Source organism: Magnolia sinica, chromosome 11, assembly GCF_029962835.1.
Source record: "Magnolia sinica isolate HGM2019 chromosome 11, MsV1, whole genome shotgun sequence".
Classification (NCBI taxonomy): Eukaryota; Viridiplantae; Streptophyta; class Magnoliopsida; order Magnoliales; family Magnoliaceae; genus Magnolia; species Magnolia sinica.
The window spans coordinates 48,487,998-48,510,467 of NC_080583.1; the positions used below are offsets into that span (position 1 = coordinate 48,487,998).

Sequence of the window (22,470 nt, forward strand, 5' to 3'; positions counted from 1 at the left end):
AAGAAGAAAACCCTGTACTATGCCTGAGAGTTGTGATGAAAACCCTCCAAATGGGAAAAAGATCTCTGAGAGTTGTTTCATGGATCCAAAAGAGAGTACGTGGGTTCTCCCAATAACCAAAAAGTGTATCATACCCGAATCTAACTGGGGTTTGCAGTGGTGGAGGAACTGGATTAGAAAAGGGGGATTCTAGTTTTAAGATATCTAATGAAACGGTAGCTGGAATTGAGATCTCATTCAAAGAAAGGAGAAGACGGAAGGGGTAGGTATGTGTAGAACAGTGAAGCATCCGAGTCTATAAGATTCCAATGGAGTCCCCAAGTTCAATGGAAAAGTAGCAGCAGCAGCAGCAGCCGCCGGCAGAATAAGACAGCATGGCCAGTTTGGATGCCAAAACAAGAGGCTGATATCATACTGACAACAGCCCATCAATGATTCCAGTATGATGTTAGTCTTCGACCATTAGAAATGCATGAGCCTTTGAAGCAATTTTATGGTTCCTCATGTGAGCCCCACTCACGCTTGTTCACGAGAACACATTAGGTTTGATTACTCATAGAAGGTGCCTAGTTTAGGTCGGTTATAAGGGTTAGGATTACAGTAATCCTAGGGCTTAAAAGGCTTTTATTTTTATTTTCGTACAATTGCACTGATTGACGTATTTTTTTCTTCAGAAAAAAATGTATTGTGAGAAGGTATTTAAACCTTTGTTATCAATTGGTGAATTTTCTCTCCTCTTTGTTTTGTGTGGTTGCCATTAATATGGTATGTGTATGATATTTGATTGCCGGGTATTTCTATTAGGTGCTGAAAATCTGTTATAGGCGCCAATTGCTAGAAATTGCATTTTGAACTTAGAATTGACACTTATTGCTAGTTTTGGGGATTTTGCTGGAAATTGGCGTTACTCTAGTAAATACTCACATTTTGGTTGTAAAAATCCACTGGAATTACATTGGATTTGATTGTGTCCCTTAATAGGCCTGGTAGTCTCATATCAGCTGCATGGTGCATCATAGGCCATAGACCAGTGTTCCAAAGGTTGATTGTGTCCCTTGATAGGCCTGGTAGTCTCATATCAGCTGCATGGTGCATCATAGGCTATAGACCAGTGTTCCAAATATTGATTTCAGAGGATTGCTGTTTGTTGGTTGGCCTGCTTAAACCTAGTTGTTTTAGTACTTGTTACTTTGGTGTTAAAGCATTTGGAAATGAGGAATTTTTTGGTTGATCATCAATTTCTAACTTTAATGGGTTCTATTAGATACTTCTAAGTTTTTATTATTATTATTATTTTTTTATTTTTTATTTTTACCGAACATCACAGGAATCACCACAGCTTATGTGAACTAAAATCTATTGTTACAAACAGAATATCATGAATGAAATATATGCTCTGTAAGCATGGTTTTGAATATCTATTACATTATAGCCGTATCAGCCATTATGTAATGGTGTTGGTCACCCCTGTTACATGCTGCACGGTTGAACCTGTCCGTTAAGATAAAAAGGGCCATTTCAGCTTGTATTATGGGCTGATACACCCAGATCAACACCTATACAGGGTTGTTATGGATGGCTAATAAAGGTTCCAGTTTGAAATTTTTATTTAAAATTCTCTTGTTTTTCCATTCTTTCTTCATTTCTATCATGAAGCTTTAAAAAACAAATTTTAGACTAGATCTACAGCTCCATAGAGGGTCAAAACATAAGATCGCGTGGGATTTGACAAATCCAAGTGGAATGGATCATTTTGCGAACTATTGGAAGAAGGGGTAAACCGTCACTTCCGTTTTTGTTTTTTCTTCTTTTTGTTATATGCATATGTAATAGGCGATAAATCATGCTTTGTTTTTGTTCGATTAGGACCTATTTAGTTGAATTTCAACAGGTCAAGCTGACAGAACATTCTCATCAAACAATGGGCTCATACCCCACTGAATACACGTTATAAGAAAAAAAGATTATGATGTTTTATGTTTTTCCTGTTTTCCCATTATTTTGTCAAGATTTTTTGTGCTAAATTTTTTTTGGCCAATACAGGTATGATATGGTCCAATATGCCCTGCATCATATTGTTTTTGGGCACAGCCAGGGAACCACAGTAATCAAACATAAGTGAAGCATGGTTTGGTGGATTGGGTATATTACTTTGAAATACAATAGCAGAAGAAATAGGTTCTGTTGATGCAGTTTTTCGTCGGACCCTTCGCGGCTGACCCTCTTGTACCTGCACAGGCGTAAAAAAGAAATACAGGAGACCCTGGCTAATGCAGGGGGCTCTCCGATGCCTAAGTCAGGGATGAGGTCTTTTTGTAGGGTAGGGTCTTTAAAAAAGAGACATCAGTCAAATGCTAAGGTAAGAATTAGCGTACCTTTGAAGGTTGGGGATACCTCTATATATATAGGAGAAAGAGTTTGATTGAATGTGGATTCTTTTCAATATCTTGGAGATTCGTCCAGATCCAGGATCCTTAGAGATTACCGGCCTCCGAGATTACCAAGATTTGATCTTATCCTCTAAAGATCTGGGGAGAGATATTCGGGATGTTAGAGATTTCTTCGGATCTGTAGCTCGGTTGTAGGTTGGCTCCCACAGGCAGGTAATAACTCGGGAATAAGCAATACCGAGCCTCTTAACAGATCAGCATTCATCATCTTCGACTAATGTTTAGGTTGAGAGGTCCGCATTCCCTTTAGCTGGGCGCTGATGGCCCTTGATCTTATCACGGGGCGTCTTCTAGTTCTTGACCAATCGGTGGCCTATCTATGGTCCTCCAATGGCCAAGCTATGATTGAGTTATAGCCAAGTGTTAACCGATCTGGGGTTAATCTATGGTTAACCTATATTTGACCTATGATTGACCCATGGCCGATCTATGGCTGCTTTGTGATTGACCCAATAGGTCAGAACACGATTTATCTGAATGGGCTCGTGCACGTGTTCTTTGAGTGTCCTTACAGTTGTATTGACTTCCCTGGACGTCAGCCTGTTTCTGGACGTATAGGCCTTATCAGGTTCTAGTTTCACTGGGCTTGTGCTGGTCCAGTAGAGTTGGTCCATTTCATAAGCTGACTTACCGACTTATCCATTTTTCCCCCAACAGTGAGCCCCCCTTACTTCTCGAACCTCCATAGGTCAGTTCGAGAAGTAAGCTGGTTGGAGCTACGTCGGGTTATACATAGACTAGGCCGAGTCATATTGTCATTAATGTTAAGTATGGTAGCCAGCCGGTAGTCGAGGTGTTATCAGTCCGTCATCATGACGTGTCGTTTCGTGGCTCGAGGTCACGTGGGGTGTTAAGTCGTCTTTTCGATGATGGACTAATGAGATCGTGACACGTGGCATCGTACTTGATTATGGAGTTGAGCAACGCATGGAGTTGCGCCACATGTCGAGCCGGGGTAATCGAAGGGACGTCGTATGGGCTCGCATTGATGGGCGTTTATAACGCCTGCCACATGGCACGTCTATATAAGGGAAGCCCAAACCCTTAGGGGTTTTCCTTCCGCGTTTGTATTCCCTTCCTCTTTCACTTTCTTCTTTCTTCCTGGATGATTTCCGCTGTCCATCTCTCCTACAACTAGGCTAGCGACTTGACCATTTTTCTCCGATGAGCACCATCTCTCCCTCCTGTCATTTCTTTGATTTCCGAGTAGCTTTACTTGTTAATATCATGTCCAGCTCATTGAGCTCACGGGAGGGGGTTTCTGGCGGCGACAACGGGGCGAGCTCTTGCCTTAGGGTAACGTAAAACCCACTGTCGCCGCTGGTGATCACAACGGAGTTCGATTTCTGTTCGTTGGCGTTGCGGGTGCTGGAGCAGTCTCATGCCCAGAGGTCGATGCCCGTGGCTAGGGCGTTGAATTTGTCCCCCATTGCGGAGGACATTGCCCGTGCCTAGGGCGTCCAACACATCTCCGACCATGGGCTCAGCGGCCATGGGGCGCGACCGTTCCAGAGAGGTCGATGATGAGGGCCCGAGGGGATCGGTGCCCTCGACCTTATCTAAAGAAGAGTTGGCCCGGATCAGGGTCGGATATCATGTCCCTGAGTCTGTGGTCCTTCGGCTTCCTTCGCCAAACAAGCTTCTGGACCGACCTCCAAAGGGGGCCGTCGCGATCTTCCATATCGCGCTTCAGTGCGGCCTATGGCTTCCTTTGCAGGGAATAGTCAGGCGTTTGCTAGCTCGCCTTGGCTTGGCCCCTGGATATTGATCCCGAACGGGTGAAGGGCTTTGTTTGGCTGTGTCGTCCTTTGGGCCGAGCTAGACCAACTCGAGCTGTCTGTGGACGAGTTCCTCTATTGTACTAGCTGAAGCCGAACCATCTCCAGCCAGGCTGGTGCTACTTCACTTGGCGGAATATTAGCGGGGCCCTTATAATCGACCCTCCATCCTCCAACAAAAATTAGAGAGACAAATGGTTCTGGGCTTACAGGTGCTAGGAGACAGCCGAGCCAGAATCGACTACCATTGTTCCCCGGGCTTTCTTTGATCTAGGTTAGCATTGCAGTAATTGTGCTTTAATTGGTCGATCTTTACTGTCATCTGACCTTTGTTGCATGTGTCTTTTATTGTAGTCACACCCAAACATCCTCCTATGCTTAGCAGCGGATCGTTAGCTCAGATCCATGATTTCTGGGCGCTCGAGGAGGGGAAGAGGTCTTGGAGAATGCTTCTTCAGCCCGAGCTACTCCTCAAAATGGGCTTAGATTCCGCTCTTACAAGTAAGAGCTTTTGTAAGATCTTTAGCCGAGCTTTATGACTTAGAAATTTTTGAGAATTTTTCTGACATGTTGCTTGTGTTGTTACAGAGATGCCTGAAGCTCGACCCTTCCTCTGTCCTCCCTCAAAGGTTCACACGTCCCCTCAAGACAAAACAGCGACGCCGAAGAAGAAGAAACCAAAGACCTCCTCTAAGGCCAAGGGGAAGGTCAGGCCTTCTTGCTCGGTCGTCCTAGAAGTTGACGATGAGGGCATGGAGGTGGAAACCTCCTCTGAAGCGGTGGGAGCAACTACTCCCGAAAGTGTCACTCCTGTTAAGCTTCCTGCCGAGGCTCGTCCTGCAGAGGGGGTGGAGGCGGAAGAGAACTGAGGAGTCCTTTGCCAGACCATGGAGGAGGTCCTCCCATGGGTAGAGTGCCACACGGTCGAGCAGGAGTATGCTGCTTTGTTTGGCTCTCCCATGGACGCTCCTCGGACACCTGTCGACGACTCTTCTTGGGGTAAGTATCTTATCCGAAACTAATTCGAATTTCACTTTTCTTGTGGTTGCTCGTCTTCACCATGTTGTTTTTCTTGTTATAGTTCGCCCCGTGCTTATTGAGGGCCCATGCCGAGTTCGCTTGAATGCGGACTCAGGCGGAGGCTACCGAACAACAAGTAGCTTGTTCCAAAGTCGAGCTATGGGATGCGAAGATGACTTTTGAGGCATCTTTTGCTAAGAAAACCGAGGTAGTTGCGCGGCTAGAGGAAGCCAAGGGCTTGCATGATGAGTGTCACGCTCGACTCGTCAGGACCGAGGTGAAGTTGGAGAAGTTGAGGAAGGAGACCAAGGCTACGATTGCCATAACTCGGAAGGAGGTGGTCCAGGAGTTCGTAACATCTCAAGTGTTCCTAGACGAGAGGGATAACCTCTTTTGTCAAGGTTACGTCGAGTGCGTGAGGGCGATGAAGGAATCCTTCATAGAGCTTGATCTCTTCGCTTTTGATGAGCCAGAGTTGAGCTCCGATGGGTTGGGCGATGGAGCGGCTCTTGAGGAGACTTCAGAGGTGACTCCAGAGCAACCTTCTGAGGCCTGATGTTTGGCTTTTACAAAGCAATATTTCCTTCATCTTGTTTTGCTTCTCCCTTTTTCAACTTCAAGCACTTCAAGCGCACTTCGCCCAAGCTTTTTTCAACTTCAAGCACTTCAAGCGCTCTTTGCCTATGCCCTTTTTTCTATCTTTTTTTTTTTGGTTTTCTATACTTAACCCTTCGTAGATCGGTATTCATGTATTTTTCTAGGTTGTTATTGATGTGATCATGCCATTTGGGCCTTTGTCAATGAAAATACTTCTTTGTTTTGAATTCCAAATTTCTGAACTAAGTAGGTCGTTTTTTTACTTTATATGAGTGTGTCAGCCTGAGCCTAAATTATAGCTTAGATGTCGGTTGAATATCGTCCATAGAATTACTGGAACTATCTAAACTAGTTAGTTTGGACGTAGTTTAGTCTTTGATCAGGCCTTGGTCGGCTATTGATCAGATCTCTGTCGCCCAGACATTGGACCTTAGTCGGGAATTGATTGGATAATCGTGTTGTCGCTTTATTAATGCAACTCAGAATTGAATAATACATACTGAATGTCGTACCAACCCAATTCAGGGGTAATAAATCTTCAAAAGTTCGGCGTTTTACGGGTGCGGGAGCAGTTGTCTAGCTAGGTCCCTTAGTCGATATGAACCAGGTCGGCTCATGCTAGACACCACATAGGGTCCTCAGTTCGGACCTAAGGTTCCTGATCCTATCTCTTTAGTATTCTGAAACGTTCTCCGAAGAACCAAGTCTCCGACTCAAAATTTTCTGACCTTCACCTGTGTATTATAGAAACACGATATCTGTTGTTGGCGAACGATAGTTCGAAACCGAGCTAGTTCCCTTTGCTCTTCGAGGAGGTTGAGATTGAAGGCCATAAGCTCAGTATTGGCTTGTTCGTCGAATGAATCTGTTCGGGCTGTATGTCATTGGATTTCTACGGGAGTGACTACCTCTGCTCCATATGCCAAGGCGAAAGGGGTCTCTCCGATAGCTGTTCGGGCAGTAGTTCGGTACGCCCAAAGGACTTTCTGGAGTTCTTCGGCCCACGCTCCTTTAGAATCCTCGAGCTTGGTATGGAGATGATGCTTGATGATCTTATTAACTGCTTCGACCTACCCGTTTGCTTGTGGATGTCATGGGGAAGAGTAGACATTGCGAATTCCGAGGTTCTTACACATCTCCTGGTATTGTTTGTTATCAAACTGTTTTCCGCTATCGGAGATGATAGTCCGAGAGATCTCAAACCTGCATATAATATTTTTCCAAACAAAGTCTGTGATCTTTTACTTGGTTATCTTCGTTAACAGCTCCGCTTCTGCCCATTTGGTGAAATAGTCGACGACCACAATGACGAACTTGGTCTGACCTTTACCCATGGGGAGTGGTCCAATGATATCGATTCCCCACTAGGTAAATGGCCACGGCCCGACCACTGGGGTGAGCTCTTTCGGGGGTTGCTGAGGTATACTAGCGAATCTTTGACATTTATCGCATCTCTGGATGAACTTTCGTGCATCATGCTGGATGGTTGGCCAGTAGTAACCCTCTTGAAGGACTTTGTGTGCTAGAGATCGTCCCCCAGAGTGGTTCCCGCAGATTCCTTCGTGGATCTCTCTTAGGATATATTCTGCTTCTTCAGGTTGGACACATCTCAGGTAAAGAAGGTAAAATCTTTTTTTTTTTTTATATAGAGTATACTGTTAAGTATGGTATATCAGGTGGTTTTGATCTTCATCCGACGTGCTTCCATTCGATCTTCGGGTAGCTTGCCTTTCTCGAGGTATTTGATGATCGAATCTATCCAGGTTGACTCCGAGCTAACCGAAAGCACGACGACGAGCTCGACTTCATTGATGCTCGGTCTGGTTAGGAATTCGATTGGGATGGACCTCGGGATTTAATCTTTGTCTGCCGTAGCGAGCTTCGCCAAAATGTCGGCTTTTGAGTTCTCGGCACGTGGAATCAGGGCAACCCTACGTTTCTGAAACTTGCCGATTAATTCTTTGGCTCTTTGGAGGTTGGCTTTCATGTGTTCCTTCTTAAGCTTGATAAGCATCGGCTATTTGGTTGACGTCTAATTGTGAGTCGTAAAAAACTTCAAGGTCTTGAGCCCCCATGTTTGCCTCCAATTTGAGTCCAACTAACAAGGCCTCATATTCCGCAGTATTGTTGGAGGCTTGAAATCCAAATCTCAAGGCATACTGTATGCACGTATGGTTAGGAGTCTCCAGGACTATCCCGACCCTGCTTGCCTTAGAATTGGATGAGCCATCAATGTAGAGCATCCATTTGGGAGGGTCGGGTACTGTTTAGGTGTCGGACGGTTCTAAGGCAAGTTCTGGCCTAAGAAGGTCAGTTATAGGTCAGTCAACGGTCGAATCTTGCTTGGGAGAGCATGTTAGTTCAACAATAAAGTTGGCCACAGCCTAACCCTTGATTGTAGCCCGCGGTTGGTATTTTATGTCGAACTCGCTTAATTCAATCGCCCACTTAGTCAGCCAACCTGAAGTTTCAGGTTTTTGGAGGACTTGACGTAGTGGGTGGTTGGTCAGAACGATGATTGAATGAGCTTGGAAATACAGCCGTAGGCGTCGGGAAGAGATTACCAATGCCAGAGCCAACTTTTCCAATGTGGGGTATCTTGTCCCTACAAGGACCAAGGCTTTGTTGACATAGTAAACCGGGAACTGTTTCTCCTCATGCTCTCTAATCAACGCCGAGCTAACTGCTGCATCGGACATGACCAAATATAGCAACATATTCTTTCCTAGCTTGGGTTTAGAAAGCAAGGGCAGTGAGCCTAGGTATTGCTTGAGTTATTGGAAGGCCGCCTCACACTCTTTGGTCTAGTCTACTATCTGCCTCCCCTCTGTTTGAGGAAGGGGAGACACTTGTTTGTAGCTCGGGACACAAAGAGGTTGAGGGCTGCTACTCTCCTAGTAAGCCTCAGTATATCTTTGATTGTCATTGGTGACTGCATGTCGAGCAAGGCCTTAAATTTTTTTTTTTTTATGGATTTGCCTCGATTCCTCGCTGACTGACCAGAAAATCAAGAAATTTTCCCGAGCTAACCCCAAAAGCCCACTTGTTCAGATTTAATTTCATTCGGTAATTATGGAGGATGAGGAGCATTTCTTTTAGGTCGGCTACATGGTCTGCAGCTATGATGCTTTTGACGTGCATGTCGTCGATATAAACTTCCATAGTTCGCCCTATTTGGCGGGCGAACATCTTGTTAACGAACCGTTGATTGGTCGCTCTCGTATTTTTCAAACCGAAGGACATCACACGATAACAATAAAGACCTTTATCAGTGACAAAGGTAGTCTTAAATTTATCCTTAAGATGCATTATATTCTGATTGTATCTTGAATATGCATCCATAAATTAAGCAATTCATGATATGTTGTACTTTCGACCAGCTGATCGATTCTGGGAAGATGAAAGCTATCCTTAGGGCAAGCTTTGTTAAGATCTGTATGGTTTAAATAAACTCGGCACTTTTCGTTAGCTTTTTTGACCAGTACGATGTTGGCCACCCAGTTCGGGTAGTAGAATTCTTCGATGAAACATGCCTTGAGGAGCTTGTTGACCTCTTTCTCATTTACGGCATACCTTTCATGACCAAGGGCACGTCGCTTCTGTTAAATTGATCGGGAAGATGGGCCGATGTTCAATCGGTGAGTCATGACAGCGTGATCAATTCTAGGCATGTCAGTCGGAGTATATGTCTTGAACTTATGATCAGGCCATTTGTTCGATTTTTGGTTGTCCCGAGATCAATTGTCTTTTCTCTTCTTATCGATTGAACTGGGCTCAGTCTTTGCCTACTCTTTGGCCGGAGGATTTTTGCTTTGGGCGGCGTCCCACAATATCCGGGATTCCTCAACGTTAGCATATTTCTGCGATATGTTCAAAAACTCGGCCAGAGTAGCAGAAGGGTTCTTATCCAGCAAGAAGAGGAAAGACTTGTCTCTCAGCCCGCTCATGATGGCGTTTAGGGTTGTTTCGTTTGAATGTTTCCAAACTTGTAGTGCTTTTAGGTAGAAGCGCTTGATGTAGTCCTTTAGGAGTTCGCCTTCTTTCTGGATTATATGAAGGAGATGAGCGGGTGCTTTGAGTCTTTTCTTTCCTTTGATGAAGTTCGCGACGAAAGCTTGGCTGAGCTCCGAGAATGAGCTAATGGACCTTGGCTTTAACTGTTTAAACCATAGTCGAGCAGCGTCAGCCAGAGTCAATGAGAATGCTTGACCCATGACCTCATCAGAAGCGTCATGGAGTTCCATATAAATCCGGAAGGACTCCATGTGCTTTGATGGGTCGGTATTCCCTGTGAAGGGCGTAATCTGAGGTAGCCGAAACCTATCCGGCAGCCATGCTTGTAGAATCTTAGCGGTGAACGGAGACTCGATTTCCTCCATTGCGACTATTGCTACGTTAGATCGGTACGCCTGCTGCATGTTGCTGATCTGGTCTCATAGGCTCTTTAATACGGCTTTCCATGGCTCCCCATTCTCATCAGTGGCTTCGACCGGGGCTTTGCCGCGCCTCTTCCGATCCAACTCGTGTCACAAGATAGGCCTGGCCGGATTGCAATGCTGGCTTGGCTAGGGCCCAGTATGCACGCAGGAAGGTTGGGAATGTCCATGGCTAGGCTGCCTGTCTTCTTCGTCGACTCGATGCATGCTGAGGCTGTATTTGTTCCAGCATCCATTTCATGTAGCCCATGTCTGCTCTCATATCCCCGAATTCTCTCTCGAGGTTGTTCAAGCGGCCATTCCTGATACGAGTCTGCTGGTCGTGCTTGCTGGAGCCAGAAGAGGAACTTTGATGGCTCTCTTGTGGCTAGGGTTGCACTGGTTGTACTAGAGGTTTTGGAATGCGACAAGTCGTAGGTAGGGTCGCGATCGGAATTGCTACTGGAGGGGATTGAGCTTTCTTCTTTCCCCTGGCCATTGTAGTTGTTGCTAGTAGAAGAATTAAGAATGGCTTAGAATGTCGGTTCCCACAGACAGCGCCAAACTGTTGATGCAGTTTTCTAGTAGACCCTTCGCGCCTGACCCTCTTGTACCTACGTAAAAAAGAAACACAGAAGACCTCGTTCCCGACTTAGGCATCGGAGAGTCTCGTGCATTAGCCAAGGTCTCCTATGCTTCTTTTTTACGCCTGTGCAAGTACAAGAGGGTCAGCCGTGGAGGGACTGCCAGAAAACTAGATCAACATGTTCAATAATCAACATAAGTGAAGCATGGTTTGGTGGATGGGGTCCATTACTTTGAAATACAAAAAACAGAAGAAGAAATAGGTTCAATAATCAAACATAAGCGAAGCATGGTTTCATGGATTGAGTCCATTGCTTTAAAATACAAAAAACAGAAGAAGAATAGGTTCAATAATCAAACATAAGTGAAGCATGGTTTCGTGGATCAAGTCCATTACTTTAAAATACAACAATAGAAGAAGAAATAGGTTCATATGTAAAAATCCCATTCTTAGATATGTATTTCTGTGTGGTGTCTGTTGGGGGGATTCTGCTGTTCATTTTGACGGAAACATGGTAATTTCTTTGGATTTGGGATTTGAATCCTCTAAAAAAGACCCTCTTTGGATTCTTCGTTATTTTTTTAAAAGGAAAGAAAGCAACATTTTCATTTTTATGTTTTTGCTTGTATATTCTCTTCTTTTGTTATAAAAGGAACTTTAAATCATAGATCCATCAATCTTTGGGTCGATGCTCAAGACAACTGACTCCTCTACAACACATGACATAAGGTAAGAGAGCTGATCACCTCTGGGCTCGGCTACAAACTGAAATTATGGCACACCGGGTATACAAAATGTGACTGTCCTCGCGGAGTAGTCCAATATGGTATGGTACTCGGCAAGCCAATCCATGCCCAAGATAACATCGAACTCGGACCTAGGTAAGGTAAACAGGTTAGCCGGCAAGGTCTCTCCAACTAAAATAGGACAAGACGAGCAAATCAAACCTAATACTACAGTCTTCCCTAAGGGCGTCGACACTGACAGACCCTCGTGCGCAGACTCTAGCGGCAAACCAGTCGATCGGCAAAAATCCTCGGATACAAATGAATGTGATGCACCAGAATCAAACAAGACATGTGTTATGCATGAGGAAACAAGGAGTGTACCCTTGACGACTCCTCCTGATGCATGAGGATCTTGCTGGGCCGCATAAAATCTGCCCTGAGCCTGCTGTGGAGGCGCATGTCCCCTCTGTTGTCGTTGTTGTTGCTGCTGCTATGGCGGCATATACTACTGCCTCTGCTGTTGCGGGGGAGGTCTCGGTGGCTGATGCGGCTACTGCTGCTGGGGTCTTGACGACTGATATTGTTGTCGTTGCTACTGTTGTAGAGGCTGTTGAGGCGCTCTCAGCTACTGTTGTGGGTGGCGGCACTCAAGACTACAATGCCCCGTCCCACCACATCCATAGCAAACACCTGTAAATTGTCTCTGAGGCGGTGTTGAGGGTGCTGCTGGTGCTCGAAAGGGTGGTTGGGTCGTGCGCCTCTGTTGTGGTCGAAGCTGCTGATGGTAGGAGTTATTAGAGGGGGCCTTCCTCTTCAGGTCTCCACCCTGACTGTGGATTCGCTGTGCATCGGTCCACTCTGCCTCATAGATCCGGGCTCGCTCTACAACCTTCTCGAATGTCGAGAGCTTGTGTCCAATGGCTCGACTTTGAACACTAAGACGCAAGTCACTCTCAAAACTATCGGCCCTTTGCCCCTTCTCAACCACAAGATATGGTGCAAATCTAAATAACTCAATGAACTGAGCCTCGTACTAAGACACAACCATGTCTCCTTGGAGTCTCGAACTCTAATGCACGCTGTTGTCGAACATGCTCAGGGAAAACTTCCAGGTGAACCAGTCCACAAAGTCCTCCCAGGTCCACTCAAGATCGGCTCTTGCTGTTCGGGTAACTGACGCCCACCAATGCTCGGCCTCGCCCTGCGGAAGGAATACTGCCAAAGGGACTCACTGTTGCGTTGTACACCTTATCATGTTGAAGACTTCTCTACCTCCGATCTCCATTTCTCTGTTACTGTCGGATCAGGCTTGCCCTGGAAACGTGGGGGATCGACCCGTCTAAAGTCATGCAAATGGGAGCTCGTGTGCTCCTACTCAATTTCGACTGGCGTATCAGTGGATCGCCTATCCTGGTTTTGTAGCATAGAGGTCATCACATGCAGCATCTGCTGAAGCTGGTCTGTACTCACTGATACAACTGGAGCTGCACCTGTCTGGGATGTGTCAGCCCCTCTCCTCGGCTTCTTGGGTGTCATGTTTTACAGGAAGGAACAAGGAACTTTTTAGCCTTGAGTACTTTCAAACGCACACTTTAGGGATCTAAATCAGAAAGTTTCTAGGTTCGCATCAGTGAATCATATTTTAAACTAAGTTTGAAAATGGATCCTAAGGTGAGTTTCTAAGTATTCGAGATCGGGGACCTAATCATTCTAAGTTCGCAACAGTCATACAGTGAATGGTAATTATTCTAAGACCATTAGCAGATATATGATGTTATCCTCAGGTATTCCTAAGTTATGCTCTGACACCAACAACTGTCACTCCCCAAACTTGGGAACCAAGCTTATAAAATTCCTAGTCGTCGAATCCAGTGCCAACAGCCTCCGTAATACCCCATTCTTAGCTCTCATCTCCCATGCGCCTGGTTCCGATCATGGGATCCTACATGAAGAATTTCAGGGTGATTTTTATTTATTTATTTTGTAAAGGAGCATAACCACAAGTATATCTAAGTCACAAAACATCACCTCATATCCACTAATATAATCTTTGAGAGTACAGTGCTGAAAGGAAAATTCATGATATAACAAAACTCTAAAAGATCGGGCATATGTTCTTGTCTCAATGCTGCTGCGGTCTAGCATAACTTGCACGTAACGAACATGCATAAGCTTACTATGAAGCTTAGAGAGTGCGTGCGTATGTGCGTAATGCATGTGCCAAGCATACAAATGTCAGAGTAAGCGAAATGATGGAAGGCTAAACTGGCAAGTCCATACATGATGCTAGTCATACCAAGGCTATGCAATGTAAAGCCTACAAGGCCGAATGTCATATGCTAGAGATGCAATGCAAAATTTCTAATCCTCAACTAATCCATATATCAGAACAGTTCATCGCTAGAAATATCACCGGGGTCTAGTACACTCCAACACCGGATGTTGCCCCATCGCACGCATGACCAAATGAGTGGAAGAGACATCACTATCCTCTTTGCCAGTGATATGCCAATGCCCACCCGACTCGTCGATAGCAGACCTATTTACGAGCTGGTCAAACTCAACCTAGCTTATAGCCCCCTACCATCGGGCAGATAAGGTCACACCCCTTTTCAACAGATCACGACATAGTGGGAGATGCAACCTACTGGTATTTGGCACTCGGGTGCTCATGTTATCCACTCGGTCTCGACGTTGAAGCATCCTACTAGTACAACAAGGGTTTGGGGGCTTTCACTCAAGGATATCCATAACACCCTAATACTAGAATAGCTATTTGCAATATCTAATCCGACCATCCACAATATACCTGTAGAGGCCATACCCCTGATGTCGTTAGGGCGTAAAGTGAACGTGACATACAAGATGCGAAATGTATGAGTCATACCATCCAAGTCATGCATTAAACCTGCGCGTACCGCGCGATCATGTGGGGCAACTTTATCTTATATGGGATCCCCTAAGTATCTTAGCCCAACGACATATGCTATGATCAATCATCACCCACAACATGCATACAAATTATGCATATGGGCATATGTCTGGACATGATATCATTATACTAAGCATGTTCTCAATGTGTCCTACTAGGCCAAATACACTAGCATGTTATCAGACATATAGGCAATAATCGGCCTTAATTGACACATTATATACAGAGATTGGGAATCGAACGGTATGCCCCACTAGAAATATAGAAGTTTATGTGGTGTGGCCCACGTTAGACTAACATCGGCCCCCCATGTAGCTTGCAAGGCATGAATAAAATACATATAACAAGGTAGGGTCCACTGGGAGTAACCGGGATGGACACCCACATGTACCACATGTGTGTCACTAGGCTACCAATCCATTTGGGCCCACGGCCCACTAATGATGTCTTAAAATAATCAGATTATCAATGACATCACTATAATTACTTTAGTAGGATGATCTGCACCGTCTGATCATTGCTAACGTAAATCGACGGTTACAGATCATTGGTTAGTTAGTAGGATGTGATTATATGCTCATGGCCCATTTGAGTCCTAGGATTTCATCAGTTCAGGCAAAGTCTATACTTAATTGGATTTAATATAACCATAGTTTCAACATTCACACACCTACTAATTTAGGGATTTAAATCCAAGATGCCAAACATAATCAAGATGCCAAACATAATCAAAGACCTAAGGGATCCTAATTCCAGGCATTTCTGAGTCCAAGGGATCCCAAAACTAGGGATTCCCAAGTCTAAGGGATCCCAAAACCAGGAAATCCCAAGTCGAAGAGGTTTTTACCTCCACATTTCTCTATGGTGGGGCCCACCTGAGATCTGGATCAGCTTGAGTTTTGGGCCCATGGCCTAACATGATCTGATAAGACGGATGAATGGAGTGGATATGATACATACATCATGTAGGGTCCCATGTGTGGGCCCCACTTCCACGCCCAGCGTGGGTGTTCGCTGCCCACTAGGTGTTGGCATTTTATTTTACCCTTGTTTGTTTTTTTTTTTTTTTTGATATACTATTAGTGCAGGCTCCACGTGGATCTTTTATTCCGTTCACCACGTAGTCTATCTCTAGTGGGTCTAATAGGCTCTGATTTGAGTTGATTTGGACAAATAAGGACTTCACGGTGAGCCTTGGAAGATTTCAATAGTAATAGTTTGTTTCCCTCATTGTGGCCTACTTGAGACTCAAATTTGTCTTATCTTTCGACCTACGACCTAAAATGATCTTGAAAAGTCGGTGGACAGTGCAGATTCAATATAAACATCAGAATGGTGAGACCCAAAATTGGCCAAGAATGGGTTACCGTCCATGTGCATGGCATTTATAAATTCTTTTATTATTATTATATTTGTTTTATGTTTTACATACACTATTAAGGTCGACCCCAAGTGGATGATTTAATCTGTTGATTGTCTTAGCCAGTTTGAGTGGAGTCCAATAGACTCTGGTTTGGGCTATTTGGATGATCAAGGACTCCAAAGCCAGCCCTAGAAGGTTTCAACAGATGGGCATAATTCCCTTTAGTATGGCCCACTCGAGACTTAAATTTGCCTCAAATTTTGGCTCATGACCTAAAATTATTTGGAGGAGATGGTGGATGGTGTGGATTAAACACACACATCATGGTGGAGTCCACGTGTGGGGGCAGCCCAAGGAGGCTTCCGCCCTCACGTCACCGGGCAATAACGCCCAGTGACACCTTTTTTTCTTCCTTTATCCTTCTTTTTTTTTTCCCTGCTATGTGGAGTTCACGATTGGATAATTCATTTTGTCCATTATGTCGAAGAGCTCTCTGTGACCAAAGGAGCCCAATGTTGGGTTGGTTCCATCACACACATAGGGGTGTACACGAACCAAACTAGCTCTGTTAGCTCGCTCGACTCGACTCGAAAAAGCTCGATTCGACTTGGTTCGAAGCCGAGTTCGAGCCGATTGAGCTGATTTTTTGAGCTCGAAAATGAGTTTGAGCCGAGTTCAAGCGGGCCCTAGCTCGACTTGACTCGAATCGAACTCGAATCGAACCGGTTCGGTGACTCGATTACTTTGCCATTGATGTTGCTCACAATTTGTTTGATAAAATGACTTAACGAAATCTAGCCGATGGTAAGGAAGGCAAGTACATGAAACAAACACCATTTTTCTCTTTGTTTTTCTTGGTTTTTATGTTGGTTAGAAGGTGTTTAATAAAATACTTGTAAAACCATTACCTCTGTTTGTAAAACAGTGGGATTTTGAAGTTCCAGTTCAGGTGTTTGTGGAAATGCCTCAATGGCGAACTCGGCTCGATCTTGGCTCAAACTCAGCCCGAGCTGGCCCGAGGTGCTGACCGAACCGAGCTGAGCTGGGCAGTCAGGCTCGAGGACCAATTCGAGCTGAGGTCAGCCAGTGGCCGAGCCGAGTCAAGCTGAGGCCAGCTCGACTCGATTCGACTCGATGTACACCCCTACACACACACAAACAAAGGTAGGCCTTAGAAAGTTCTAACAATGGACCTTTGTTTCCCTTGGCGCGGTCCACTTGGGACTCGGATTTGTCTCATTTTTGGGCAAACAGCCTAACATGATTTGAAGAAATGGATGGACGGTATGGATAAACATATACATCATGTTGGGTCCCACGGAGTGGGTCATGCCTGGTGACCATGTGAGTCCAGCAATGTCTGGATGCTATTACCTCCTTTTTCTTTTTCTTTTTCTTTTTAATTTTTTAATTTTTTATAAGACTGCATTGAGTCCACTTCCTCAATCCGCCTTGTCCATCAGTTCTGTTCAGACCATAGTGGTCCTAGGGTATTTTAGATCAAACTTTGTGTTTTGATCCGGATCTATGTGAACTTGTGCACAAGTTGGATAGAAAATAAATATCACGGTGGACCACACAAGGTGGTCGACGCTATGATAACATGCAGGACAAGCTCTCCAACAGCGTGGCCCACTTGTGGGTCCTGTAACACATGAGAGTAAGAAAAGAAAGGGAAAGAGATCCGACCATCAGGGTGGCCCCCCGCCACAAGGGGGTCCACCGCATACTCAATACATGATCAAGGTGGGTCTCACCTTTATGGGCCGACCAAAATAGAAAAAATCACAAAGAAGGGCAGGGTTTTAACCCTCCCATGTACTCACTTAGAAGGATGGACGGTTGGATCGGCGATCGGACGGTCCACCAAGCTCCTTTCCACCCTAACTTCCTCTAATCACTCTTTTCTCCTTTCTCTTACTCTTACTCTCTTAATATTTCCTAATCCTCTCACAAGCTCTCTTTCTAATCTCTCCTAAACACTATTTTCTCTTAATCTTCTCTACTCTTTCTTTCTTTTTTTCCTCTCTCTCTCTCTCTCTCTTAATCTCCCTAATCATTTAATATTTTTCTCTCTCTTAATCCCTCTCTACTCTTGCTAGAGAATGGTAGAAATGAGAGGGAGTTAGGGGGTTTTTGTGGTAGAGATTTTATGATATGTAGGGAATAAGGGGAAGATGGAGGGGTAAAATGGGGAGAAAAAGAATAAAAGAATGATGGCTAACATATGTAGGGGTATGGGTTGCATGAAAAAGGCATAAGTTTCTTTGACCAATGGGGAGAGAGTGACATGAGTGATGGATGGCTTGATTGATGGATTGATTAATTTGATAACATAGAGATTTGTACAAGTGGGGCCAGCGTGCATTGCACGGCCTATCTTGGATTGTGCCACAATTGTAACTTCTTATCTAATAATCAAAATGGGGCATGCCGGGCGGCGTTGGAACCGTAATGCTCGCGCAGTTGCTAGGGTACAGGTCTTGAGGTATTGCGATACTAAAATAGGGTCGTGATCAAAACTCAATGATTTGGTCCGCCGAGAACATGCCGTTATTGAAGTAGAAGTGTACCAAAGGTCTCGTGAGGTTACAAGTCTTACAACTTGAAAGGAAGGGTATTAATTATAACAATAACTCTCTTAAAGCTTTCTTCAACACTTGCTCAAAAAACCAAGAAGCAACCCGAAATGATATATAGAGTCAAATCCCAACGGTAAAAAAATGGGCAGAAATCTGTCATTGTCGATGTCATCGAAGTTTCCTTCGATACCATCGAACCTTCTTAGATGCCATGAACTTCCTACACCAAGATTTTCAAATAAGCGTTAGACGGATTCTGTTCAATGCCATCAATCATCCTTCGATGACATCGAAGGGGCCTTCGATGTCATCGAAAGATGGCTCGATGCCATCGAGATTTTCCTGGAAAAATACACTTTGGTTGTTGGACAGTTTGAGCACTATTTCCATTTCATCGAACATGTTTCGATGCGATTAAGATTTAAATCTCGATGTCATTGAAGACATTTCGATGCCATCGAGAATAAACTGATTTTCCTTTGAAAATTTGAAAGTGCTTCAATGCCATTTGGAATATATGATTTTCCTTGTAAACTCTCTGGACAAACTGGTCCAAGTATTGATATCATCGAACCTTCTTTGATGTCATCGAAGGTAGTTAGATTGCATTAAAAATATCAGAGTTCCTTCAAAGCTTGCTAGAGATATATGGCCATATCTCGATGTCATCGAAGTGGGTTCAATGTCATTGAAGATGTCCAGGATTTTCATAGTGTACTTATTGGACTGTTTGGCCATTGTTTTCGATGTCATCGAAGATGTCTCGATTCCACTTCAATTGCAATCGACAAAACATGAATTTTTACCAATTGATTAATTCTTCACAAACTTTAAATTAACTCTAAATCTAAGCATACTAAGGGCTTTGTAAATATGGTTTTGGGCAAGTTTAGATCATTTTAAGTGAGGCTTTTTACTTGATAGGCTTTGGTTAGGGAAGTGAGGCTTAATATACTTATATAGCACACCTGAACTTCTTCAACTTGGTGAGTCTTTGGTCTTGTATTCTTTATATGGGGCTCAGTTGACTCCAGGACTCAACTTTCATGTATATTGACAAACAAGGAGACTTTTAATTAAGAGAGAGAGAGAGAGAGAGAGAGAGAGAGAGAGAGAGAGAGGAAATGAAGATTAGGGAAGTGGTTTAAGAGAAAAGAGATAGGTTGAGAGAGAATCAGGAGAGATCAAGAGGTTAGGAGGAAGAGAGGAGAAAGAGAGATTAGAGATGATTAGGGGTGGCGAGAGCTTGGTGGACCATCTGATTGTTGATCCAAGTTAATTCAACTATTCATCTACGATTGTGAGTGCATGAGAGGATTAGAACCCTCCATTTCTTTGTGATTTTTTCCATTTTGGTGGGCCCACAAGGGTGAGATCCACCTTGATCATGTATAGATTGTATGGTGGACTTCATAGTGGCGGGGGCCTAACGTCACCTGCATGCAAGCTCTAAAGTGAGGTCCACCATACAATCTATACATAAATAACAAAATCTCTAAAGTGATCTGCCACAAGCTCCTGCCTCAATGCTGTTGCGACCTAACGTCACCTGCACGCAACAGTCGTGCATAAGATTATAGAAAGCTTAGATGGTGGTGTAAGTATGTGCGCAAGATAAGTGCCCAATACACAAATATCAGAGTAAGCCAAAATACTGGCAAATCCATAAGTCATACAATATCAGAGTATGCAACGCAGATTGGCTATGCAAATGTGGAGTCATAGAGAGCCAAATATCAGATGCCGAGGATGTAATGCAATATACAATTCTTGACGAATCACGATTACCATTAGCCTCATGTAGGCCATATAAATGCGAAAATATAGCAACCCAAATGCCATATGCCACGGATGTAATGCAATATACAGATCCTGACGAGTCCATAATACCATCAACCTTATTCAGGATATGCAATACAAAAGCATAGTAAACCAAATGCTATGTGCTGAGGATGTAATGCAATATACGTTGCGAATGAAATGACCAAGCTAGAGTGTGAAGTCGGGATGATAGTGCGTAGTATCGTAAGCTATGGGGTCCATCATATGGGACTTCTATCCAAACTGGCCCATACCTAATTTGAATAACTGGACACAATGTGGTAAACTCCTGATCTTAGGTTAGTCGCGTACCCAACCGAAATCATGGCCATTGCGAGGGTACACATAATAAATTAGTTGGGCACCACCAGCCCGAGTGGATAGTGAATGAATGAATGAGTAAAATGCTGAGTATGCAACTCCTTCTCAATAAGTCCACATATCAGTACTGAACTTCTTTGGGATCACCACCGAGGTTTAATACACTCTACGCCATTTATCGCCCCATTAAGCGCATAACTGGGTAAGTGGAAGAGACCTCATTATCTGCCTACCAATATCGGCCCGACTCGTCGATAGCGGACCCATTTATGAGCTAGTCAGACTTAGCCTAACATTGCCTACTCCCTTGGGTGAGTAAGGCCACACCCCCTTCCATCCAGCCATGACACAGTGGGAGACGTGACTTACTGGTATACCGCCCTCATGCGATCATGTATTTCCACTTGGTCTAGACGTTGGAGCATCCCTGATACTAAGGGGTTTAGGGATATTCACCCATGGACATATTAGATGCCCATATGCTAGAACCAAACATTTTCGGTGTCCCAACTAGCCATCCATGAAATACCTATGGAGGCCATGGTCCTGATGTCGCTAGAGCATACAGTAGTCGTACAGTAGTCATGTCACATAGTGGGAGATGCATGAATCACACTATCTAGTCATACAATAATCCTGCGTGTACCGTACCTATAATTGTTAAGGATGCATGGTTGTAATTGTCAAGAGAAGTTGTGCGATGTTGTGTCTCGAGTTTATAGGCATTTTATTATTTCTCATGTGTTAAATCTTGTAATTCTTGTATTTATTAACATAACGACATTGGTTTGTATAAGTCATTTTGGGTAGCCGCTCTTATATTTTGAACGTATATATAATTTCCTTTATACTTGATTTGTTTCTCTTCCGCTAAACTGCTAATTCTGAGAAAAAGAAAAGAAAAATAAAACATATGTGGAATTTGGTTATCTATAAAGGTTAACACTCAGGTTTTTGGAAAACGAGTCATATACTCGAGTTTTGAAAACTCTGGGCATTACAGTAGGCATTGATGGGTCAAGTTAATTCAAACTCTAGTTGATGTGATGGAAGTACTTCTTCATGTACTTCATTGAAGACTTGTGAGTTTGAACCAAAATTTCTTATGATATATGCAACGCTTCAACCTTCTGCTCCATTGATTTAAGACGCTCATCAACCTGGGAGGGCTAATAGTTGGAATCATTTAGATCATCTGATTCTTCCAACTCATTGAAAATTTCATCCATTATTGTGTCTTCAGGTTGTTGACCTTCCTCCTCTTCTTCATTTTGACCAGGAAGAGGTTTCAAGTTCATCTTATTCAGATTAGCATTATTGAATAGGAGTTCGGATTCCGGTGCCTCAACCGATGAGATTTTAATATTATAATGCAATACAAGGCAAGTTATAAGATATGCAAAAGGAATCAAACCATGCTTGGGATGTAAGCAATACTGAATAATGATGTAGCAAATTAACGATGGAAGGCAAACACGTATACTTGACATAACAAAATGAAAAACTCTAACCATAAAGGGAGTAAGATTAGTCTTATTCCCTGATCAAGGATAGACATTGGAAGTAAAAATTCTATGCAAAACTCTATACTTAGGGAGCATTTAATTTGCAGGGAGGGCATTACCCGACCTCCATTTAGCATTAAAGCGACACAACTTATGTGTTATCGCTTGCTTTTCAGTATGTGACATTTTTTCAGTTAATGTGGCAATAGGTATGCCATCGTCCGCAACATTGATTTCCATCAATGCCGAAGCAACGTGCGGTATAACTAGGAATGTCCCGTCAACGAATTTAATTGTGAATGTTAAGTTATCAAGGGATACATCATAGATTGATGCATACATTCCTTGCACAATGGAGCGGTAAGCCATTCC

General features: G+C 43.9%; 1 protein-coding gene and 1 long non-coding RNA gene across 3 annotated transcripts; one reads left to right on the forward strand and one right to left on the reverse strand.

Moving 5' to 3' along the window:
* The first annotated feature begins 1,330 nt into the window (after positions 1-1,330).
* On the forward strand, positions 1,331-5,947 carry LOC131219098 (uncharacterized). Of its 2 annotated transcripts, none has more exons than XR_009157989.1 (3): positions 1,331-4,741; positions 4,817-5,227; positions 5,310-5,947. It is a non-coding gene; the product is annotated as an uncharacterized LOC131219098 (long non-coding RNA). The 2 variants fall into 2 exon arrangements; XR_009157990.1 differs by having other exon boundaries at positions 1,331-4,729.
* A 3,683-nt stretch (positions 5,948-9,630) lies between these two features.
* Positions 9,631-10,224, reverse strand: LOC131218100 (uncharacterized). Its single transcript, XM_058212780.1, has one exon. It carries the CDS (start codon positions 10,222-10,224, stop codon positions 9,631-9,633), a length of 594 nt encoding a protein of 197 aa, XP_058068763.1.
* Between the last annotated feature and the right edge of the window lie 12,246 nt (positions 10,225-22,470).

Bases quoted from the DNA above. Each gene is read 5' to 3' on its own strand.
- LOC131218100 (XM_058212780.1), bottom strand. From the start codon at position 10,224: ATGGAGGAAATCGAGTCTCCGTTCACCGCTAAGATTCTACAAGCATGG.